The 22,259-nt window shown below is 36.5% G+C and overlaps 2 protein-coding genes across 4 annotated transcripts in view; both read right to left on the reverse strand.

Annotated features, from left to right (window-relative positions):
- Nucleotides 1-3,138: 3,138 nt before the first annotated feature.
- LOC148172874 (uncharacterized) lies at nt 3,139-4,294 on the reverse strand. Its single transcript, XM_088038797.1, has one exon. The coding sequence runs from the start codon at nt 4,256-4,258 to the stop codon at nt 3,215-3,217; it is 1,044 nt and encodes a 347-aa protein (XP_087894923.1). The 5' UTR covers nt 4,259-4,294; the 3' UTR covers nt 3,139-3,214.
- Nucleotides 4,295-6,378: 2,084 nt separating this feature from the next.
- Ptx1 (pituitary homeobox homolog Ptx1) overlaps nt 6,379-22,259 on the reverse strand; it is a 31,961-nt gene continuing 16,080 nt past the window's right edge. For all 3 annotated transcript variants that reach the window (XM_088038324.1, XM_088038322.1, XM_088038323.1), the window contains exon 5: nt 6,379-8,215. In XM_088038324.1, coding sequence (XP_087894450.1) covers nt 7,616-8,215 — 600 coding nt within the window. In that variant the 3' untranslated portion in view covers nt 6,379-7,615. The remainder of the gene's footprint in view (nt 8,216-22,259) is intronic.

Genomic DNA, 22,259 nt, shown 5'->3' on the forward strand with positions numbered 1-22,259 from the left:
TAAGGAGTTGGAAATACACGTGCGAGTATTACTTAGTTCAACTTTTTTAAAGAACGACGGCAATTTATCACTTTATATTATTGCAACAATAAAACACGACCGCTGAACGATTATTCATTTTGACTAGAACAAACAGTGGTGATTTACGCTAGGATGCTCAGTGGATTCGAAATTCACAAAGAAAAACAGTCCTACATTCTTCCAGCAGATTGAGTAGCAACGTCTTGTTTAAGAAGACGAATATAGTATGCGACCTAATTTATTACATTTGCATACGATGATAAATAACAACATAAGAGACGAAAAATTGGGGCAATAACGACGAACGGAATTTTTCTAATTTAGGGAGGGTAAACTGCAGGTAATTTATTAGTACGATAAACTAACGAAAACCAGATCAAAAAGTTAGAAATTTCTAAACCACAACTGGTGTAGAATTCATTTTTTTAATTAATTTGACTAATAAATTCACGTAGTTTATCACAAATATGCACATAAAAAAATTGGAATATGTCTGTTGAGTAAAAGTCTAGTGGAGTGTGGTGAATGGAAATGGAGTAAGGAAAAATCTTTGTTACTTTTGTTCGCATCAAGCTGTACGGGGTGTGCACCGCACAAATTTCCTTGAGGATCAAATGAGTCGGAAGTAAAGCTGAACTTTTAGCCCTGTTTCAGGCGAATTTCTTGGCATCTCGTTCCAACTTGGCACACGCCTAATCGCGTGTCTCACTCAGTTTCCCGTATTCCACGGCACATGATGCCAGGTGCCATCGTAAGCTGGGTTGATTCTTTGGGATTTATCTACTGTCGCTGGTAGATCTCGGATGGGCCAATTGATTTACAGCAAGAAACGGCGGAAATTAGGAGTCGATAAATGACGTGCCTCGCCAAACTATGTCACGAAACAAACGGCCCGATCACAATAATTCTTCCGATGAGATTTAGAGGTTTATCCGGAGCCACATTACGCGGCTTGTTATTTAAATCCAGAGGCTTTTTATTTCAATTTTGCGCGATTTTCCAGCTTACTCTTAAATTAGCACGGCGTTTAACCTAATGGATTTTCGATACGTCCCATTATATCTATATTTAAAAAAAACTATGGGCGCGCTACAGGTAGCTCGTTCGCTGCTTTCTCTAATTACTCTCTTCTTCCACGGCTTTTTTCGAGGAGAGAAATACATTTTCGTGTTGGCGTTTGCGGAAAAAGTTCCAGTTATTGACGAATACGGAATGGAAAAGCGACCGGCAGGAGTTTCTTGCGGTTTTCCCCCTTTGTGTCGGAGTAATCGAGGGCCACAACACACGAACCCTCCGCCAGCCTTGATTGGCTCGAGCTCCACTAATCCCACTTTAGCCCTGGCGGCCGCTCCGGGCCCTCTCCACCCGGAATTTCGACCACCACCCGACTGCCTTATGCGAACTCGCCCGGAATCCTAAATAATTTACTGCCAATTATTATCGAAATACCAAATTTTAATCAATATTTGCACAGAAAGGCATTCCCGAAACACGTCACTCTCTTGCCGAAACAACAAAATTAGACCACTTCTCGACCATTTTACCGCAAAATTTCTTTCGAAAAAAATACACGAAATAGTGATTTATAAAAATATTTGTGCATAGCTCGTTGTGGATATAACAGTATTCAAAATATTTGTTAAAGTCGTTTAGGGTTCGTCGAAAATTAGAAGAAGCTCCTCGGGGTGCTGGGAATTCATTGTGGTTAATAAATCCCGCTTGAAAAAAATTAAAGCCTACAGCCCGAGCTCAGCCAAATAACCGATTGCAAATAAAATTTCTGTAAATTCTAAAAAGCAATCCGGAAATAACATTGAAGAAAGACTGGATCCCTTGGAAAACAAAACGAAATATGTATAGGGGGTCGTGTTAGTTTATTTTATATTCCTATCCAAATGTTCGGGAGGGAAGTTCGCGGAGCAGCCACCGACCAGTCGCCCAGTTCGCGCTTCGCCGCCCCCGGAAACGACTGCTACCGGATTCGTCTCGACCGTCGGATTAGACGACTGAAAACACACCAAGAGAAATAACATAGGATTACTTCAGTGCGTTCCCCATGATTAGATTGTAAAATACTGGAAGTGACGTGTGCAAGGGTGGATAAATAAGACACATAAAACGGAAATGAAACAGATATAAAAATAGGAAAACTGCCACTATAAAGTTGTCTTTTCCTTTCCTCCGCTTTTCATCATTAAAAAGTATGAGCTCCAGCCGAGAGCTGAAAATCTACAAATGAATTTGGATGTCTCAAAAGTGGTTGGGCTGCGAAGATTTTAAAACTTTATATACATATTTTACCAAAAATCCCAAAGTGAATGTAATTAATTTTCCTTACAACCGATAACAGCGATAATTGATAAAAATAAGATTCATAATGAAGTCGTCATTTTACAAATTTTTCATCTCATACATCTTCATTAACGTCAATCGAGATAAGTAAAATAGTCGCGTTGTCTTTTTTGTTCCATTGCATTACTTGCATAATGTAGCTATTTAATTAGCTAAAAGCATCGTACCGTATAAGAGTGAGTGGCACCGGAGCGTAATGTGGTTCCACTGTAAATGTACGAGACATTGGGTGCCTAATCCGAACTTAACGAGTTTCTGCCCCGATTCTGGCCATTTCGTCCCGTACTCAAAGTCTAAGCAATCAACATAAGAATCTAAAATAAAATCCGGAGTTATTTTCTTTTTCACTTATAGAGTCGCTTCTGCAGTCATTCTCCCCTAAAAGGAAAATAAATTCGGATACTCTTAATTCAGCTGCAGGGGTGCAACAGATTTTTTTAATTTTACGATGAAATCAATTTATATTATAGCGATTAATTAGTTTATCCATAAAATCAAAATCGATTCAAACTTTATCCTTTGTATCAGAGAATGGTTGCAAAATAACGATAACAGCGGTATTGATGATTTGCTAAGACACCATATTTAATTTGTGATAAGACTACCTGCTGTTTGCATTATCAACCATAAATCAATCACTGATAGAAGTTATCGCAAAGGCATCTCACCGCCCTAGTAAACCGCCAAATGACTATTGTTAGAACACAAATGTGACTTTATGTCAAAATAATTTTTGTATCTGAAGGACATTTAGATAATGCAATATTACAAAAGCGGTATTTTATTTTTGAATATTTTTTAGGAATCATGTTACACTGTAGACTACACTTTAACAATTTTTCTAATTCTGGGCAGTTTCACCGTCATTTTTCTTTAACTCCCTCAGCAACTGATTCAAATTCTTTATCTTCTGATCAATACGGTCGGCATCACAAGTCATTTTAGAGTAAAACATGATCACGTTCTTTTTATTTTGAGTGATCCACACGTCAATATTCTTGAGACACCCACAATCCCATGGATTTCCATCAATATGGGTTGTATCAGCAACAAAAAACTTCTTCATATCGCCTTCTAAACACTGAAACTTGTTATTATCAATTCTCAGATCTTTCAGCGCAATATTCGCCAACAAATCTTCGTCCAAATTGTCAATCTCGTTACCATCTAACCACAAGTTGTTGATTTTTTCCAAACCCTTGAAAGCGTCTTTGTGAATTGTCTTAATTTTGTTGTTACTCAAGACGATGTTAATGGTAAGAGAGACAGACCCAAATTGTTTTACACCTTGGAAGTTGGCAAAAGCTCTCGCAGGAATCTCTTCAATTTGGTTGTTTTGTAGCGAAACTCTGGTCAGAAGAGGAGTATTGGAGAACCAGTTCTTGTCCCAAACACGAAGTTGGTTATCAGCGAGATTAACATTCAGCAATTCCGGCATGTCGTCAAAAGCGCCGGACGCAATAGAATTTATTGAGTTGTGGCTCAAATCCAAAGTTGCAATATTCATATTGTTGAACACCCCACTCTTGATTTGTTCAAGCTCGTTGTTATTTTTGATTACCAGTTTCCGGAGTTGGGGTACATTTTCAAACGCTCCAGGTTGAATTTCTTTGATTCCGGCGTTGTCCAAATTGAGTTCGTCCAAGTCGTCGATGTCGGAAATGGAGTTTTTGTATAAAACCGGCACTTGACTGTTACTAATGTCCAGTCTATCAAACTGTTGGTTTGGAAGATCTTCTTTCAAGCTCTTAGAATTGATGGTTACGTTGAACTTGGCGGTGAACATGCTAAAACCTTGAACGATAACATTTTTGAATGTCACACCGTCAGTTCTTCTAGCTGTGACGACCGATATTAAAACACAAAGTGTGAAGAGTTTCAGCATCTTTGTACGACTGTAGTGATTTTTACTATTTTGTGTTTTTATTTATACGGAGTACAACAGAATTTCTAATAATTGTTGCAATTATAGAAGTTTAAAGACGATAACCTCTTATTCATGTTAAAATGTTTATCGTTTGTTACACATTTAAATTTAATTAATTCTTGTTAAATCTGTGGTCATGTTTTGTTTGATGGCGATAAGAGAAACCTAATTTGTTGAAAAACAACAATAATAAATTTTGTTTTTACCAGTGGTTTTGAGCGTTATCATTGCTACTTGCTTAAATACGTTGGAAGAATAAAAATAGTTTTAAATTTTTTGAAAATTACGTTTATTAATAGTATGGAAAATTGGTAATGAAACGCCGTGCAACATTTTAGGTCACTCTCCTCTACATCAGAAACCTAAACGCCAATCCGTCTGCATATAGCTCCATAAAATAAACTCTTCAATAAAACGAGCTTTTCCTTCAATATCTTTAAGTGATCACTCTCTAATATAGTGTGAACCTTACCTTAAGATCGCAGCATTTCTTTTTCGTCTAGACTTGAATATAAACCCCTCCAATGTCACTATAGTTTTGATTAAGTATCTAGACTAAAATAATGGCTAGATATGATAGCCACATATGTGCCGAATATCTAAAGGCAAATCCAATAAAAACTCCTATTAGCATAATGCTAACGCTTCACCCCCAGTGGGTGGAGTAGCATGTCACCAGTTCGCGTATTCGAACCATAAATAAAGCGACCAGTCGGAGCATATTGAGGTTGCATTGATATGTATCAGTGCTGGTTTTATTGCAAGTGTAATCCCGCTATCATGGCCCGATCAGCATAATAATAGTTTAAATGCCACCCCGGAACATCTGCGTATCCATACGACGATTTCACCACTCTGAACGAGGGAGGCCGATGTGGAGTTTTGCACATCTAAATGACTAGTAGTGTTTTGTAATTAAGGGAGGGAGAAGGCAAAAAGTAATAATCTGTGATAACCAACCCAATGAAATTAAAGAAGTCGTTTCGGTCGAGGGGAGATTTGCGTAGTTCTGATGAGGAGCTGCTTTGTTGGCTGTGGGTTTGGTAAAAAATGGAAAGAAAAGTGACTTATTTATAAGTTTTTTTTTCTTATTGTGATTCTGTATCAAGTTTGTTTAAGTGAAAGTTATGGTTTTGCTTTAATCTTTTAAAAAACTTTAATAAGATTCATCAATTAAATTTTTGGTAAATTAGAGTGTACCTACTTGGCAATCTGCATAATTTGAATTCTGTTTACCTCTCAATAAAAAAATTATCAGCTTCTATTTTAATAAAACGAAGTAAAATTCTAGTAAAATTTGAAGTTTTGAAATTGAAATTTTGACATTAAAAATGTCAACTGCTTATTTAGTACCACTCTCGCCAACTGTCACGTTTAGGATATTTTGTTGACGGCAACATTTAGTAATTTTTATGTTTAGTAAATAGATATTATACACATGTCTCTAGTTTTTATGGATCTAAGTATTGAATTTTTACAATTGAGAAAAAACATTTTTTTTTTTATTTTGATTTTTGTAGTTTGGCACAGCTTGTAAGCGAACTCACCAAATTTATTGCACTAGAGTTAACTACTCAAATTAAAATTTTTTACAGAATATGAAGTTTTTATTCCTTTAAAAATGTTTATTTTTGTTTTTTTTTATAATGGCGTAATTTGGGCTTTTCTACCTCAAATCCTAGCTTGTGTGGACTTTTGTGGTTCTAATAAGCAATTTTGTGTAATTCTATTTTATTGATAAGAATTCTAAGTACAAAATTTGATGCATCAAACTTCTCGTACTAATTGGCGTCACGTTTGACTTATCAATTTTAATACTAAATATTTCTAATCTGTAATCCATAATTTGCACATTGTACTAAATAATAACGAGACTGACACTCGTGTGTGTCTATATTTTTAGATTAGATTTTAGATAAAATAATTAACATTATTTAACTCACCTTTGGTTTTGGTTTGGGTGTTAAAAATAAATCAACAAAGTTTAAGTATGGGTAAAGTTTATTGTGACTAGATGATTGAAAATGTTCAAACAGTTACAAACGATATGCACAGAGTATAATTGTAGGAGATAGGTACAATAGTTTTGTGGGGTATCACTATACAATCTATTCAAATATCTTACAAATAAGTAAGTACTTAAACAGTTCCCATTCATTCGATTCACAACACTCGTCAGATTAATTATTATTTTACATTGCACTTTGCAGCCTTTGTACTGATGGCCTACAAAAAGGGCCACCGCCAATCTCATCTATTTCCTTTAATCAAAAAAACAACAAACAAGTAAATCTTTGGAAATTATTTGGCACGATCATAAACAATATTTGGCTAGGAATTTGTACTACATCGCAAGTGTAATACCTAAACTATAACATACTTAACAAAAAATACATCACTTCAAGGTATTGAGCAGAAAACATTCATTTCGAACGATGAATTCTAATTAAACTAAATTAAATGTATGGCACGTGGAAGTCTGGGTATTATTTTACATGGCGATAATTCATAATTAATTGAAAACTCAGGTGAGGGGCGGTTCAATTTCATTAATTACTAAACACTACGTTATTTTTAATCGCCCCAAACAGAATTAATTTCTACTTTACAAATCGACATCAAAACTAGAATTTTTATTTACAAATTTTGATACAACACGCAGACCAGATATTGCTCTGTGAAAGTCTTCTATTTCAAAACGATCGATCAGGCCCTTTTTCATTTGAATGGAAATTATTCAACTGCATTATCAATAAACAATTTATAAATAAATATCTGAAATTGATTTCATTCGGTCACCAATGGATGAACAGTGTTTTATTGCAGACTGGATAATTAATTATCCTGACAAATGGAAAAGGGAAAGGGGCGAAATGACAAATATTTAGTTAGGCGCAATTAATAACAGGCAGCAATTTTTTTCAAAAAAATGGCTTTGGAAATGGAAATAACACGAGACCGATACACAACAAGCAAGAACTTTTTTTCGACACGAATAAATGGTTGCTTGAGCGGGAAATAATTTAGCAATTTTTTTTTTCTATTTATAAATCGGTACAATTATAAAAGCCAAAAGTTGTTGTATGGAGAAAGTGAATAAATCGCCTCCGCCTACCTTTAGTTTTACAACACGTCAATTGCGCCTAACCAAATTATCAATGGAAAACCCACTGCGACAGCCCGTCTGCCATTTTGCCGTCCTTATCACTGGCAAACAGATTGGATAATAACTGTTTACGTAAGCAAAATGGACTTATCTTATCAATCGTCTTGGTCTTCATGTTTTAATTGGGCCATCAAGGCCAATTCGTGCTCTCAGCCAGGCCTTTCTCCCACGCCTATCCCGCTTCCTGCATATTGGCAAGCTGAAAGTCCTGCCGAACTGGACCTCACCGGACTTACACTCGAATACCCCACAAATCCAGTATGTTGCTTAGCTTTCAACCTCAAGGACGCTATGCTGGAGGACATGGCGGTGCAAGGCTCCGCCGCCGCTCGGTGGTGGTACATGGAATAAGGGTTGGCGGGAGTAGTGTACGGACAGGGCTGTGGGGCTACTGCCGTCGGAGTACTGGTTAAGCCTGAGCTCATACCGCCAGGAAGCATAGTACCTGCCGCCCCCGTCATGGACGCAGCCGCCACAGATGTCGCGGCGTTGAAGCAATTGACGGGGCTTTGGTGGTGGTTGGGGGGTACCACAGACCAGAAGGGTTTAGTTCCCAGGGGACTCGGGACTTTGGTTGCCCAGTTGTTGTAGCTGTAGGATGAGTAGAGGGTGTCAGTGTCGCCGAATGTTGGCATGAGACCGTTGAATTGGGTGCCAAAGCCGGTCTTGAACTCGGCGGCGGCGTTCATTGCGTTCATGGCGTTGCGTTCGCGTTTTCTCCATTTTGCGCGCCGATTTTTAAACCACACCTGAAACAAATAGAAGAGAAACATTAACTTCGACTTTAACCATTGATATTATTCTACTTTATTTAAATTTATTTTGAGTAAATGGCCTGTTTAGCTAAATAAATAGGATTGTTGTTTTTAGAATTACAAAAACGCTCTTCGCCCCTGCGAGCCACCCCTCTGCCCATCTTTTACTTTTTCTCCACTTGCATCTCTCTGCGCTACTGTTGATATAAATGGCTCCATTGGAGGAGTTCTTCTTTGTTTTGGAGATATATGAATCCGGCTCGGTAAATTGGTCCTTATAAAACGACCTAGCATTTTCGCCGTCATCTTCTGTTCCGCTTGTCTTCCATCCAAAGCGGCGAGTTTCCCTTGAGGGGCGAACTGCCGCCCCCGAACCGTGGCCAACGACCCATCTAATTGCGGCGGCGGAATGAAGATCGACGAGGGGCGCGATTGGCCGCGACGGCGCGAAGTTATGTTAGGGGAAGCGTCGGAACGGATCCGAACAATGCGAAGGGGCTGTTTCTCTTATTTCACTCACGGAAACGGAAAATATTGCACCCCTATTTACGTGGAAATTATTTCGGAACGATTCTTCTCGACCGGAAAATGATGCGAGGAGGGGAGGATTTTTTTCATAAACTGCTCGATTGCGGCCGAAATGAGGAATTGCTAAACGGGAAACTTTAATTAAAACATCTTGTTTTGGAGCGATTCAGCTAGAAGGAGAGGAAGGAGGGAAAATCCAGTAAAAAACAACTGCTCTACTTTTTCGACAGTAAATTAGTTTTTTAATATCTCTAAAACAGTCTTGCTTAAATTTTGATAAACAAATTACGTTTATAAATTATTTTTCAAATTTTCCGCTTTAACTTTTACAGATTTTATTCCTTGTAGTCTTATTTCTACCATTAAATTTCTGTCTGGCGAGTTTATAGGTGTTAGAATTTTTGCCCGGAATTTCCGTCCACGCTGTGGAATAAATTTGAATCCCTTCTCGTTGACAGAGCCAATAAAGGAAACAATAACATAGTGTGGCAAGGGGCTTATAATTGAACAATCACACGGAGGCCTGATTAACAAGTCATATGAATGAGGTCGCAGCAGGGGGCGCACATATATTGCGACTCCCTGTGGCGAGCAATAACCGGCGACGAGGTGGACACCGTGGACGGGGGGCGGAAGCCCGGACGCATGCATTACGCCGTTTATACAGTCGTTTTGGCTTAGTTTACCTCGTAAATCACTTTTCATGCTGATTTACCACTGGCTGTCAAGAGGGAAACACTATACGCACGTTTAATTAATGTTTGGTGCATCAAGCGGGGATGCAGAAAAAACTAGTTGCTGGGAATGATCTGGTGGCAAAAAAAGGGTTGATTTGATGCATGCAACTGTGTATTGATATAACAGTGTTGAAAAAAAAATCATATTCGTGTATACAGTTTTAATTAATTAGTTAAAATAACAATTAATTTTATTGTTCAGCGGTTTTGTCTCTGCAACTAAAAGTTTTGGGCAATTTGTTTCATTGAGTTTCAACTGAAATAAAGCTTTTATTTAGATAGACACCAGTCTCTGCTATAAAAATGTACCTAATAAAACAATTTAACTAATCAATACCTATATGAAGTTTGAAACTTGCGTAGTTGATTGCACTTTTTATTTTGATTGCCAATTTGTTGTACTAATTGTAAATGTTCAAACCGATGATTTTATTCACACGGCTCTGTTATATTTTTTGGGCCGTTTTTCAGCAGTTTTTTGAGCCGTTTATGAATTGAATTGTTCGCTCCGTAAAATTCATGAGAAAGCAATTTTCTTCTCTAACAACTCCATTAGTGAAAAAAATCTTTATCAGCCGTAACTCTGTCAAATTACAGTTTAATAAGCACGACGGCACGCGTCTGAGGCCCTCCTCACATTTCATACCATGTTAATCGCATTAGCTCTGCCACATATTCTCACGCCTCATCTACCCACTACCCCACAAAATTCACCCACGTCCATCTCAGTTCTCCACATTAAAACCGAGGAAGATGGAAAGAAAATGACCGTTCCGATGGAAATGTTTTCCTGTGATCATCCTGCCAGGCAATCAAGGGTAGATTGATCATTTATTCGCCATTTGGTCATGTACCCCCTGATTGAACGGTCAAGCGTGATGGGTATCCAAGCGGACTTAACGGAATATAAATTAAGATATTTGTTGACTCGCTCATTTTATCAAAGCAAGTGCATTTCTTAATCACGTGTTTACCCCCGCTGTTAAGTTCTGAATTCTAATACTTGACGGCTCTAAAGTGCCTTGTGGCTGTATTTCACTTTTACTGTGCCGTTTCGTGCGGCAATAAATAAATTTTGGTACGAGATTGCATTAAGGCTGATTTGTAGGAAGGAGCGCTAAGAATATTAGTGGAGCACATCTGAGAGCTGAACGCGCACGAGACTCCGGTATTGCTCTTTAGATCCGGGAAATCCTCGCAGATCCGGGGCCTCAGTTAACGGCCGCGCGCTCTTCACAGGAATTTATTTTTAATGAAGTGCGGTTATTTGCCACGTATACTTTATACCAACATGAAATTGGACCGGAGTAACTATTTTAAATATGAAAGACGGCTTCGCGGAAGTAATACTCGAATTGGAAGAGTTCACACGTCAAAAATGGACAAAATAATTATTTTTGTTATTTCACTTTGCTAGAAATCCTCTAATTTAATTTTAATTTAGAGACGTCAAAACACCGGAGTGCTCCGGTGCTCCGCGGTTCTCTCAGAGAGCGTTTTATTTTCCATTTGTCTCCCAATGTGCATGGAAACTAAACTACAACGGCCATAAATCAGCAGTGGATCTGCACCGCTCGACCGAAAAGATGATGGTCATTTGGAAGCTTTTCAAGCTTAGATCAGACTATGCGCAAATTCCTCCCATCTGCATCGTAGATAAAATGTTGCAACTTCTGCAAATTTGATTTTTGTTATACCTTTCCGGCGGCAACGTCTCTAAAGAACTGTATCAACATTAAGGGTGCTCACCACCACTTATCTCCTCGACACGTGTTTACACATGTTCCATCTTGTTCTCCTTTTTAATGTGCCGCTTCTTAAGTACCTGAATAAACAGAAAGAGTCCTTGAAGAAGAATCGTATCGTTTATTCGGAAGATAGCAATATCGGTAGTTTTTTCAAGACCACTTAGAAAATTGTTGGATAATGGGTTCGTTGTGGAAATCCTGTTTGCCTCTTCATTACAATTAGAGGATTTAATTAACAGTGAGCCCGTTCTTTCGGTTGTAATTCCAGCGGTTTTGTTGACGGATTTGGAAAAATTGAAATGGGCGTTTTGGGGGCATACATCACCTTTTAAATCGTATAATGACAAGAGAATCTGCAACGATCGGTGGTTAGCCAAAATCCAGGTATTGTTGCTCTAATTCTACATTACATATTTGAATAATGCTTTTGATGCCTGTCAAATCGGATGCGGTAAATCGGAAGATAAACATCGAGGCTTTCCCGATCTGCTCATTTACATTCGGCTTAAAATACACAATAAATAAATGATACTCGGAGGTTTTGTTTTTACACGAGCTGGATAATGAATGCATTGAAAACAAATATTTAATTAATTAGTTAGTTTTGTATTGCATATCTTTTAATTTCAAAATGTGAATTTGTTTGAAATTCGAGGATTCTGTGTGCGTATAAATAACAGTAAAGGCAATAAAAACCATAGTTTAATATCTTAATTAGTAAATCGGCCACGAACTCAGCAGGGTTGAAAACTCTGTATTGATCCAGAGGTCCGTAGAAACCCCGCTGTCTCAATTCAGAGATTTACTATGAAAACAACGTGTTTATTCACCAGCAACTGAACACAATCTATAAGATTGTAAATACCGCACAACAATACTGAATATTTTTTATTTTCCCAAGAACGAAGAAATTGCTTCTGCAAAATCCTCTACGTGTAATTAAAAGGAAGAAGCAGTAAATTTCGTGTTGGTATAAAACAGACATTGCGACAGTAAAATCATTTATTATCTACCTTGTATATTGGATCCCTCTTCGTTAATAATGATTATTCATACGTTATCACAGTGACATGCTGGATCATAAATCAAGAAAGCCTGTAACAACAATGAGTCGCCATAAGCTGATACACGTATATTTGGCGGCGTAAATGGCGGCTTGGAGGCAGAGGGACAGAGGCAATAGTTCATAGCAAGTATTCATGGCAGTCCGCGATGGCGATCGCGTTAATCCGCGGCAGATTTATGGTGTTAATCATGCAAGGATTACCGTACCGCTCAGGCTTTGTGTACCTGGCTAGTTGGCCCACTGAATTATAGCCTCTATATCACTCAACTGCCCAAACGTATATCTCATTAATAAACTGCGATCAACTAACCTGCTACTGCAATTACGTGCAAGAGATTGCAACCGAACGGATTAAAGGGTGGCTGTACACGAGAAGGAAATCCGATATACAGAAAACGGCAGTTATAGCCTTGTTAAGGCACTGTTTGAACCAAACTAATGCGTTGCATTTATGTAATTGTCTCCACTTTGCAAAGTTTCAGTTTATTACCTATTACTTATTACTAAATTACCAGTTCTTTTGTGGTAGGAAAGTTTCTCCATTTACTGGAACAGAATATTAAGAACAATTTGGTTTTCTAATTTCGAGAACTAAAACCAACCGAGCTTATTAAGTAGCTACTAAAAATATTTATTAATACCCACTCAGTTCTTCCACTTTTGTAAAGTATTCAAGTGTATCAAAAAGAACGAAAGAACCTGAGGCGTTCTAAAATAGAAATACATATGTGCAGTTTTAAATACATCAATTTTGCCAGAAATAGAAAAAAAATGCCAAAATAGGTTTTCAATTTTTCTTGATAGTGACGAATACAACGAAACCAAAAGCTCCAACAACTCATTTAACTACAATATCCAAAGAGCCTATGAATTAAAAAAAAATACAAGAATATAAAGAATTTAGTGCCGATGAATTAACATCTCTTCAATCATAACGTTTTTTACGAATCCGAGGAATGTTAGTTCCTCGATTACAATATTTTCAGGTAATATTTTTCGTTTCTTCTTTCTAGAAAAACAGGTACAATTATTGCAGTAAAGTTATTACTTAATTGCACCACCTAAAGTTATCAAAGCAACTGAAATAGCCCTCGATCATAGAAGCGTTGATAAGATTAAACCAGTTAATTAGTCTTACGTGCAATAAAAATTAAAGTCTAGTTAGAAATCAGCACGGTAAAACATGTTCTGTTTCCTTCTGATTTTATACGGTCAGTTTATAATTTCACACGTGTTCGGTATCCTTCATTATCATTTTTAGGATCTGCTTTAGTATGGGCTAACCATGTTAACTCAGTACCAGCAGAGTTTAGAATTATTAACGGTACCGAAGTTACTGACAGATCGCAGTTTGCATATCAGGTAAAGGAGTTGCAAGTTTCGCTATGATTTTGTGGTGATTTTTTAGGCTGTTCTTTTTTACCAAAGAGTCAGACCATTTTGTGGAGGTACAATAATTCATGACAGGTTTGTTTTAACAGCTGCACATTGCTGTTTTTACGAGGGCGGACAAACGATAACTGCAGCTTCTAAAACATTTGTTGCTGTTGGTAATTTAGCGCTATATTCTCCGACTCCGGTGCTTAATGACGTTTTGACTGTGATTGTTCATGAGGAATACGACGATATTGAACTTTATAATGACATAGCGCTGCTGGAAGTAAACAATTTCTACTAATTTTGAGTACTTTTTAGCTATTATATTTTGTACAGGTATCGGGCGGATTTGGTGCTTGGACTAGTGATATTCATCCTATTAATCTTAAAACTGATCCAACTTTAGATGGAGAGTGTATCGTGTCTGGATTTGGAACAATCTCGACTGTAAGTTTTGAAAAAAATCTAATCCATTTACTTTAATTGCATGAGCAGAGTCTTGTTGCGATGCACAATCGACTTATGTACGTGGAAGTTCCTATAGTTGATTGGGAAATATGCAACGCAGCATATGAGGCATTATACAACTCTACTATTGGTAATGCAGTGATCTGTGCAGGAATTGGTCAAAAAGATTCTTGCCAAGTAATATAGCAGGATAGTTTTTAGAAGCATTTAATTTGAAATTTACAGGGTGACTCTGGAGGACCTTTGGTCTGTTCTAAACAATTAGCTGGAGTGGTTTCTTATGGGCAAGGATGTGCTGAAGCAGGATATCCTGGCGTGTATACAGAGGTTGCCAAATTTTTGGAATGGATAGATTTTCATATCTATTATGAATATAGCACTGAGCAACAAGAAAATGTTACGTTGAGTACTGATAGTACATAGGTCATTCCAAAAGTTTTGAGAATAGAAAAAACAAGAAGGGTGGGAAGTTATCTGTTTTCATGACAATAACAGACGACTATTGGTGACTATACCACAAAAATTTCACTCACCTCCTCTAACCCTTTAGTCTATAATAGAAGCGCGAATCAGTGATAAAAATGAAACTGACCAGAGAACATTTCTGGGCGATAATCCTGTACGACTTCAAAGTCGGCATAAAGGAGGAACGGTGCCTTGAAAAATTGAAAGGGGCATTTGGGGATGAAAGTCCTTCCAAAGCAACGGCTTACCGCTGGTATGGTGAATTTCGGCGTGGACGTGTAACATTGACGGATGAAGAAAGAAGCGGCCGACCTTCAACAGCAATTACTCCAGAAAACGTTAATGCTGTGGAGGAACTAATAGTGAATAACCGTCGAATCGCTTGTGCGAGATTTAGCACATCTTAAACATTAGATCGGCAGCGTTGGACAGCATTTTGCACCAACACCTGCGAGTAAAAAAATTGCATTGCGTTGGGTGGCACACCAGCTGAGGCAGGAGCAAAAGGACGCGCGCGTAGATTGGTGCCGCTACATACCGGATCGTTTTGAAGATGGCACTTCCAATCGTGGATCAGAGATTGTTACAGATGATGAAACCTGGGTATACACCTATGACTCCGAAACCGATCGTTTCAGTGTCCTGATGACGCGATGAAAGCATTCCAGGACAAAGTTAGCGCGCTACCCCAAGAGGCATGAGCTGGATGCTTTAGGAATTGGTTCAAACGCATGCACTCTTGTATAGAAGCTCAAGAAGCCTGTTTCGAAAAGCTGTAATAAACAGTTTTGATCTAACTTGTTCTGTTTTTTTTATTCTCAAAATTTTTGGAATTACCCTCGTACTAGCAGTTCAATCACAACTCCTAGCCCAGATTCAACTTCCCCGGATGATACGTCTGCAGTGGAGCAACGAGTTTCGTCACTGTTACTGATTCTTATTATGATTGTACCATTAGTCACAATTTTTAGATAAGTGCAGTATTAAATTGCTCTATTTGTAGAGTTGTATGTGTATAATAAACTATGGAACGTAAACTTTTAGTTTTTATGTAAATACATCAAGTTGAATGGATCTCAAGTGAGATTTCTCACCAGAGTGAATGATTAAAATAATTTATTAATTATTGAGTAGGCTTTAGATCACTTTAGATTTTTATGATGAATGTTGATGACAGTTGATGATAAATGTCAGAAATTCAGCGAGTGAGTCGAGTAAGGTCTCTGAAGATAATATTTTTCTTTAATTTTTATTTTAGGTAAAATTAACTGCAGCATTCAATAATATTAAAGTGCTACTTGGTATTTTACATACAATAAAGATAACAGTTTATTGAATAGACACAGTTTTAAGACAGAATGTTCTATTTTCTTCTCATTTTGCTTGGTCAGTTTATAAATAATGCACTATTTAAAAAAAAATGTTATTCTTTTCAGGATCTATATTAATAGACGCCAACAATGACACGCAGAGATCCAAGTTTTCATATCAAGTAAAAGACTTCTCACATTTTTTTATAATTTTGATGTCAAATTTAGGCTCTCATTTGCGAGAAGAGACTAAGTCGGCCCGAAGGTGGGGCATCTTGTGGAGGAGTAATAATTCATAGGAAGTTTATTTTAACAGCGGCAGGGTGCTGCTATCAAGGGAAAGGCCACAATTATTTAATACCAGCCGATCAGCTTTATGTGCTTATTGGAAATGAAGATTTGTTTGATCTTCCTCCGGATCAAATTAAAGACGTTGAAGCTGTAATTGTTCATAAGAATTACAAGTATTGGTTACCACTATATGATAACATAGCGCTGATAAAAGTAAGTAAATTTCACCAATTCTGAAATATTCTGTGCTTGGACGGTAGGTATATTCTGTTTGTTAAGCTCTATTATGGAATTGAAGCTTGGACAGATGTCGTAAAACCAATTAAGCTTAAAACAACCGAAACTACCAAAGGGCAGTGTATTTTGACTGGATTCACTAGCCAACGGTATAATGTAAGCATGGAAAACCGTTCTAATACCATTTTAAAATCTTTATAACAGAATGACCATGTATCTTCATTTAATAAGCAACTCTTATCCGCAGAACTTTCTATAGTTGATTGGGACAAATGCGACAAAATTTACCAAAAGGCTGGACTTTTTGTTAATACTATTGGCTCTAAAGTGATTTGTGCAGGCGATAATAATAAGGCATGTCTAATAATAATAATACAATAAGATAAGTTGGAGTAAGTTCGAACGTAATTTAGACTAGTTGAGAATTCTCAGTCTCTATTGAATAGAAATATAGATCAATTTTAACTAAATTTGGCAATGATAACTTTGATATGTACAAAGGTTACTTAAGTTTCTGATATTATGAACCTATTTATATAAATCTAATCTGAAGGAAATGAAGCAAAGAACGGAACGTTTCCGAACAAAACAAAAAGACAACAAAATATTAATTCTGATGCAAAGAACGTTCCGGTAGAATAGCAGTCAAGAGGGTAACTGCCAAAAATAATTTCAACAGTGCAACTCTGTTGCTGTCTGCTTTGGGCTGTAACCTGTCTTACCCCGCGTTCGATCTTACCACAAGTCACCTCATATCATTTAGAAATGCATTTTTAATTTGAGATTTGCAGGGTGATATTGGAGAGCCTTTGATCTGTTATCACCTGTTAGTTGGGATGCTTTCTTATAAAATGACATATGATAAAAGTTCGTTTCCTGGTTTATATACCGAGGTCGCACAATATTTGAACTGGATACACTCCCATGTTGCTCCCAAAATGTATTTAGCAAAAGACTGATCTCCCTTCATCATCTCTAGCTGAAAGGCAAATGTTATCAATGTATTTTTTCTCAATAAAGATTAACTTTTTAAACTTGTATCTGAAATAACTACTATTGAGTAGGCCTTTGACTTTTATGACGACTTTTGATGATAAATGTCAGAAATTCAGCGAGTACCTAAGTCAAGTAAGGTTTTGAAGATAATATTTTTCTTTTAATCTCATTTTAGGTAAAATTAATTGCAATTTTTGATAATATTAAAGTGGTACTTGGTGTTGACATACAACAAAGCTTATTGCCTAAGCACAGGTTTAAGACAGCATGTTTTATTTTTTTCTGATTTTGCTTAGTCAGTTTGAAAATAATGCGCTTTTCACTCAATTCCAATCTAACAGATCACAAATTCCATATATGGTGAAAACCTTCCCATATTTTTTTTATAATTTTGATGTCCAATTTAGGCTCTTATTTCCGAGAAAAAACTAGGTCGACCCGATGGTGGGGGATTATGTGATGGCATAATAATTCATAGAAGGTTTATTTTAACAGCGGCAGGGTGCTGCTTTGAAGGTAGAGAACACAATTATTTAATACCAGCCTCTCAGCTTTTAGTACTTGTTGGAAATAAAGTGTTTGATTCTCCACCTAACCAAATTAAAGACGTAGAATCTGTAATTGTTCATAACAATTACAAATTTTGGTTACCACTTTATGATAACATAGCCCTAATAAAAGTAAGTCAAATCTGACGATTTTGAAATAGCCTTTGCTTGGACTGTAGGTTTATTGTTTGTTCAGCTATCTACTGGAGTTGGAGTTTGGTCAGATGTCGTAAAACCGATTAAGCTTAAAAGAACCTCAACTATCAAAGGGCAGTGTATTGTGCCTGGATATAAAAGCATGGTAAGCATAGAAAAACGTTTCTAATACCTTTTTAACAAATTAAGCAGCTATTTACATTCAACAACGGATTTTTTGAAACAAAAACTTCTTTAGAAAATTGGGAAAAATGCGACAGAATTTACCGGAAGAGTGAACTTCTTGTTACTACTATTGGCTCTAAAGTGATTTGTTTAGACGCCGAGGCTTCTTGTAATGTACAATATGGTACCATATAATTTACGAGTGCATTTTTAATTTGAGATTTGCAGTTTGACCTTGGAGGGCCTTTGATCTGTTCTAACCAATTAGTTGGTGTGGTTTCTTATAAAACAAAATGTAGTCAAAGTAAAGCTTTGTTCCCTGGTATATGTACTGAGGTCGCTAAATATTTGGACTGGATACAATACCATATTTCTCCAATGATGGCTTTAGCAAGCGACTGATTCTCCTTCATCGTCTCTAGCAGAGATGCAAATGTTATTAAGGTATTTTTGCCAATTATGCTCGTGGTTTTGTATAGAATATTTGAATGAATATTCATATTAAATAATGAATTGTAAAATTTGCCGTTTTTACTGTATTTTTGTCGTTTAAGGATAACCAACCATTTTGTAATCATTAAGACATTGCAAATAGTCAATATTTTTCAATCCAGTCTCACTAAACAATATTACTACAAAATTTAGCGATCAGAACGTCTTTGGAGAATTATATTCTCTAATTTTCTGACAGTATTGTTTGTCAAAATGTAAATAAATGTAAAGAAAGAATGATTCCACTCAATTAATCGGGCGTAGAAACCATAAGATAACATTTTTCCATTCCTTTTTTGAAGAAATCTATAGCAAGTGATTTATTAATTGAGGAAAGCTCAGTAACATAATCCTCGGTATTAGAAGTGTTGTTAATAAGCAAGCAGCTCTTCCAAAAAACTATACAGCTAAAACATCATGTACTGTTTCCTTCCGATGTTGCTTGGTCAGTTTATAAATAATGCACTAATTTTTAAAAAAAATTGTTGTTCTTTTCAGGATCTATCTTAACAAACGCTAACAATGACACCTTTAATGTATCTGAATTGAGAATCATTAGAGAAGTCAAAGTTCCGCAGAGATCCGAGTTTTTATGTCAAGTAAAAGACTTCTCACATTTTTTTATAATTGGGATGACAAATTTAGGTTCTCATTTGCGAGAAGAGACTAAGTCGGCCCGAAGTTGGGGCATCTTGTGGAGGAGTAATAATTCATAGGAAGTTTATTTTAACAGCGGCATGGTGCTGCTATCAAGGGAAAGGCCACAATTATTTAATACCAGCCGATCAGCTTTATGTGCTTATTAGAAATGAAGATTTGTTTGATCTTCCTCCGGAACACATTAAAGACGTTGAAGCTGTAATTGTTTATAAGAATTACAAGTATTGGTTACCACTATACGATAACATAGCGCTGATAAAAGTAAGTACATTTTACCAATTTTGAAATATTCTGTGCTTGGACGATAGGTATTCTGTTTGTTAAGCTATATTATGGAATTGAAGCTTGGACAGATATCATAAAACCAATTAAGCTTAAAACAACCGAAACTACCAAAGGACAGTGTATTTTGACTAGATTCACTAGCCAACGGTATAACGTAAGCATGGAAAACCGTTTTAATACCGTTCTAAAACCTTTCTAATAGAATGACCATGTATCTTCATTTAATAAGCAACTCTTATCCGCAAAACTTTCTATAGTGGATTGGGAAAAATGCGACAAAATTTACCAAATGACTGGACTTTTTGTTAATACTATTGGCTCTAAAGTGATTTGTGCAGACGATAATAATAAGTCAGGTATAATAATACAATATGATGAGTTGGAGTAATTTCGAACGTAATTTAAACTAGTTGATAATTTTCAGTCTCTATTGAATAGAAATATAGATCAATTTTAACTAAATTTAGCAATGATAACTTTGATATGTACAAAGGTTACTTAAGTTTCTAATATTATGAACCCATTTATATAAATCTAATCTGAAGGAAAAGAAGCAAAGAACGGAACGTTTCCGAACTAACCAATTCTACATGCTCAAATGTGGGGATTTCATTGAATTTCGAATGTATTTTTAAGTACTTTTGATCATAGCTCATAAAATAAATAGAAGGTTTTTGTTATTGCTTTCTGGGACAAGTTAGAATTTATCTGTGCAAAACAAAAAGACAACAAAATATTAATTCTGATGCAAAGAACGTTCCGGTAGAATAGCAGAGTCAAGAGGGTAACTGCCAAAGATTTCAACAGTGCAACTCTGTTGCTGTCCTCTTTGGGCTGTAACCTGTCTTACTTCCGCGTTGGATCTTACCACAAGTCACCTCATATCATTTAGAAATGCATTTTTAATTTGAGGTTTGCAGGGTGATATTGGAGAGCCTTTGATCTGTTGTCACCTGTTAGTTGGGATGCTTTCTTGTAAAATGACATATGATAAAAGTTCGTTTCCTGGTTTATATACCGAGGTCGCACAATATTTGAACTGGATACACTCCCATGTTGCTCCCAAAATGTATTTAGCTAAAGACTGATTCCCATCATCTCTAGCTAAAAGGCGAATGTTATCAATGTATTTTTTTCTAATTATGCTTGTGGCCTTTAAAACACCTCGTTTTCCTTGCAATAAAGATTCACTTTTTTAGTATCTGAAATAACTACTATTGAGTAGGCCTTTGATTTTTATGACGACTTTTGATGATAAACGTCAGAAATTCAGCGAGTACCTAAGTCAAGTAAGGTTTTGAAGATAATATTTTCCTTTTAATCTTATTTTAGGTAAAATTAATTGCAATTTTTGATAATATTAAAGGGGTGTTGACATACAACAAAGCTAACAGCTTATTGCCTAAACACAGGTTTAAGACAGCATGTTTTATTTTTTCTGATTTTGCTTAGTCAGTTTAAAAATAATGCGCTAGTCCCTCAGCTCCAACTTAACAGATCACAAATTCCACATATGGTAAAAACCTTCCCACATTTTTTTTATAATGTTGATGTCCAATTTAGGCTCTCATTTCCAAGAAAAGACTAGGTCGGCCCGATGGTGGGGGATTATGTGGTGGTACAATAATTCATAGGAGGTTTATTTTAACAGCGGCAGGGTGCTGCTTTCAAGGTAGAGAACACAATTATTTAATACCAGCTTCTCAGCTTTTAGTGCTTGTTGGAAATAAAGATGTGTTTGATTCTCCTCCTGGCCAAATTAAAGACGTAGAATCTGTAATTGTTCATAACAATTACAAATTTTGGTTACCACTTTATGATAACATAGCCCTGATAAAAGTAAGTCAAATCTGACGATTTTGAAATAGCCTTTGCTTGGACTGAAGGTTTATTGTTTATTCAGCTATCTACTGGAGTTGGAGTTTGGTCAGATGTCGTAAAACCGATTAAGCTTAAAAGAACCTCAACTATCAAAGGGCACTGTATTTTGACTGGATATGAAAGCATGGTAAGCACAGATAAACGTTTCTAATACCTTTTTAACAAATTAAGCAGCTATTTACATTCAACAACGGATTTTTTGAAACAAAAACTTCTTTAGAAAATTGGGAAAAGTGCGACAGAATTTACCGGAAGAGTGAACTTCTTGTTACTACTATTGGCTCTAAAGTGATTTGTATAAACGCTGAGGCTGCTTTTTTTGTACAATATGGTACCATATCATTTACGAGTGCATTTTTAATTTGAGATTTTTAGGCTGATCTTGGAGAACCTTTGATCTGTTCTAATCAATTAGTTGGGGTGGTTTCTTATAATATAAAATGTAGTGAAAGTAAAACATTGCTTCCTGGTGTATGTACTGAGGTCGCCAAATATTTGGACTGGATACAGCACGATATTTCTCCAATGATGGCTTTAGCAAGCGACTGATTCTTCTTCATCGTCTCTAGCAGAGATGCAAATGTTATTAAAGTATTTTTGCCAATTATGTTCGTGGTTTTGTATAGAA

Source organism: Gnatocerus cornutus, chromosome 6 (assembly GCF_029298725.1).
Source record: "Gnatocerus cornutus isolate USDA-ARS CGAHR chromosome 6, icGnaCorn1.1, whole genome shotgun sequence".
Lineage (NCBI taxonomy): Eukaryota > Metazoa > Arthropoda > Insecta > Coleoptera > Tenebrionidae > Gnatocerus > Gnatocerus cornutus.

Coding starts and splice junctions, on each gene's coding strand:
- LOC148172874 (XM_088038797.1), bottom strand. CDS start 4,258: ATGCTGAAACTCTTCACACTTTGTGTTTTAATATCGGTCGTCACAGCT.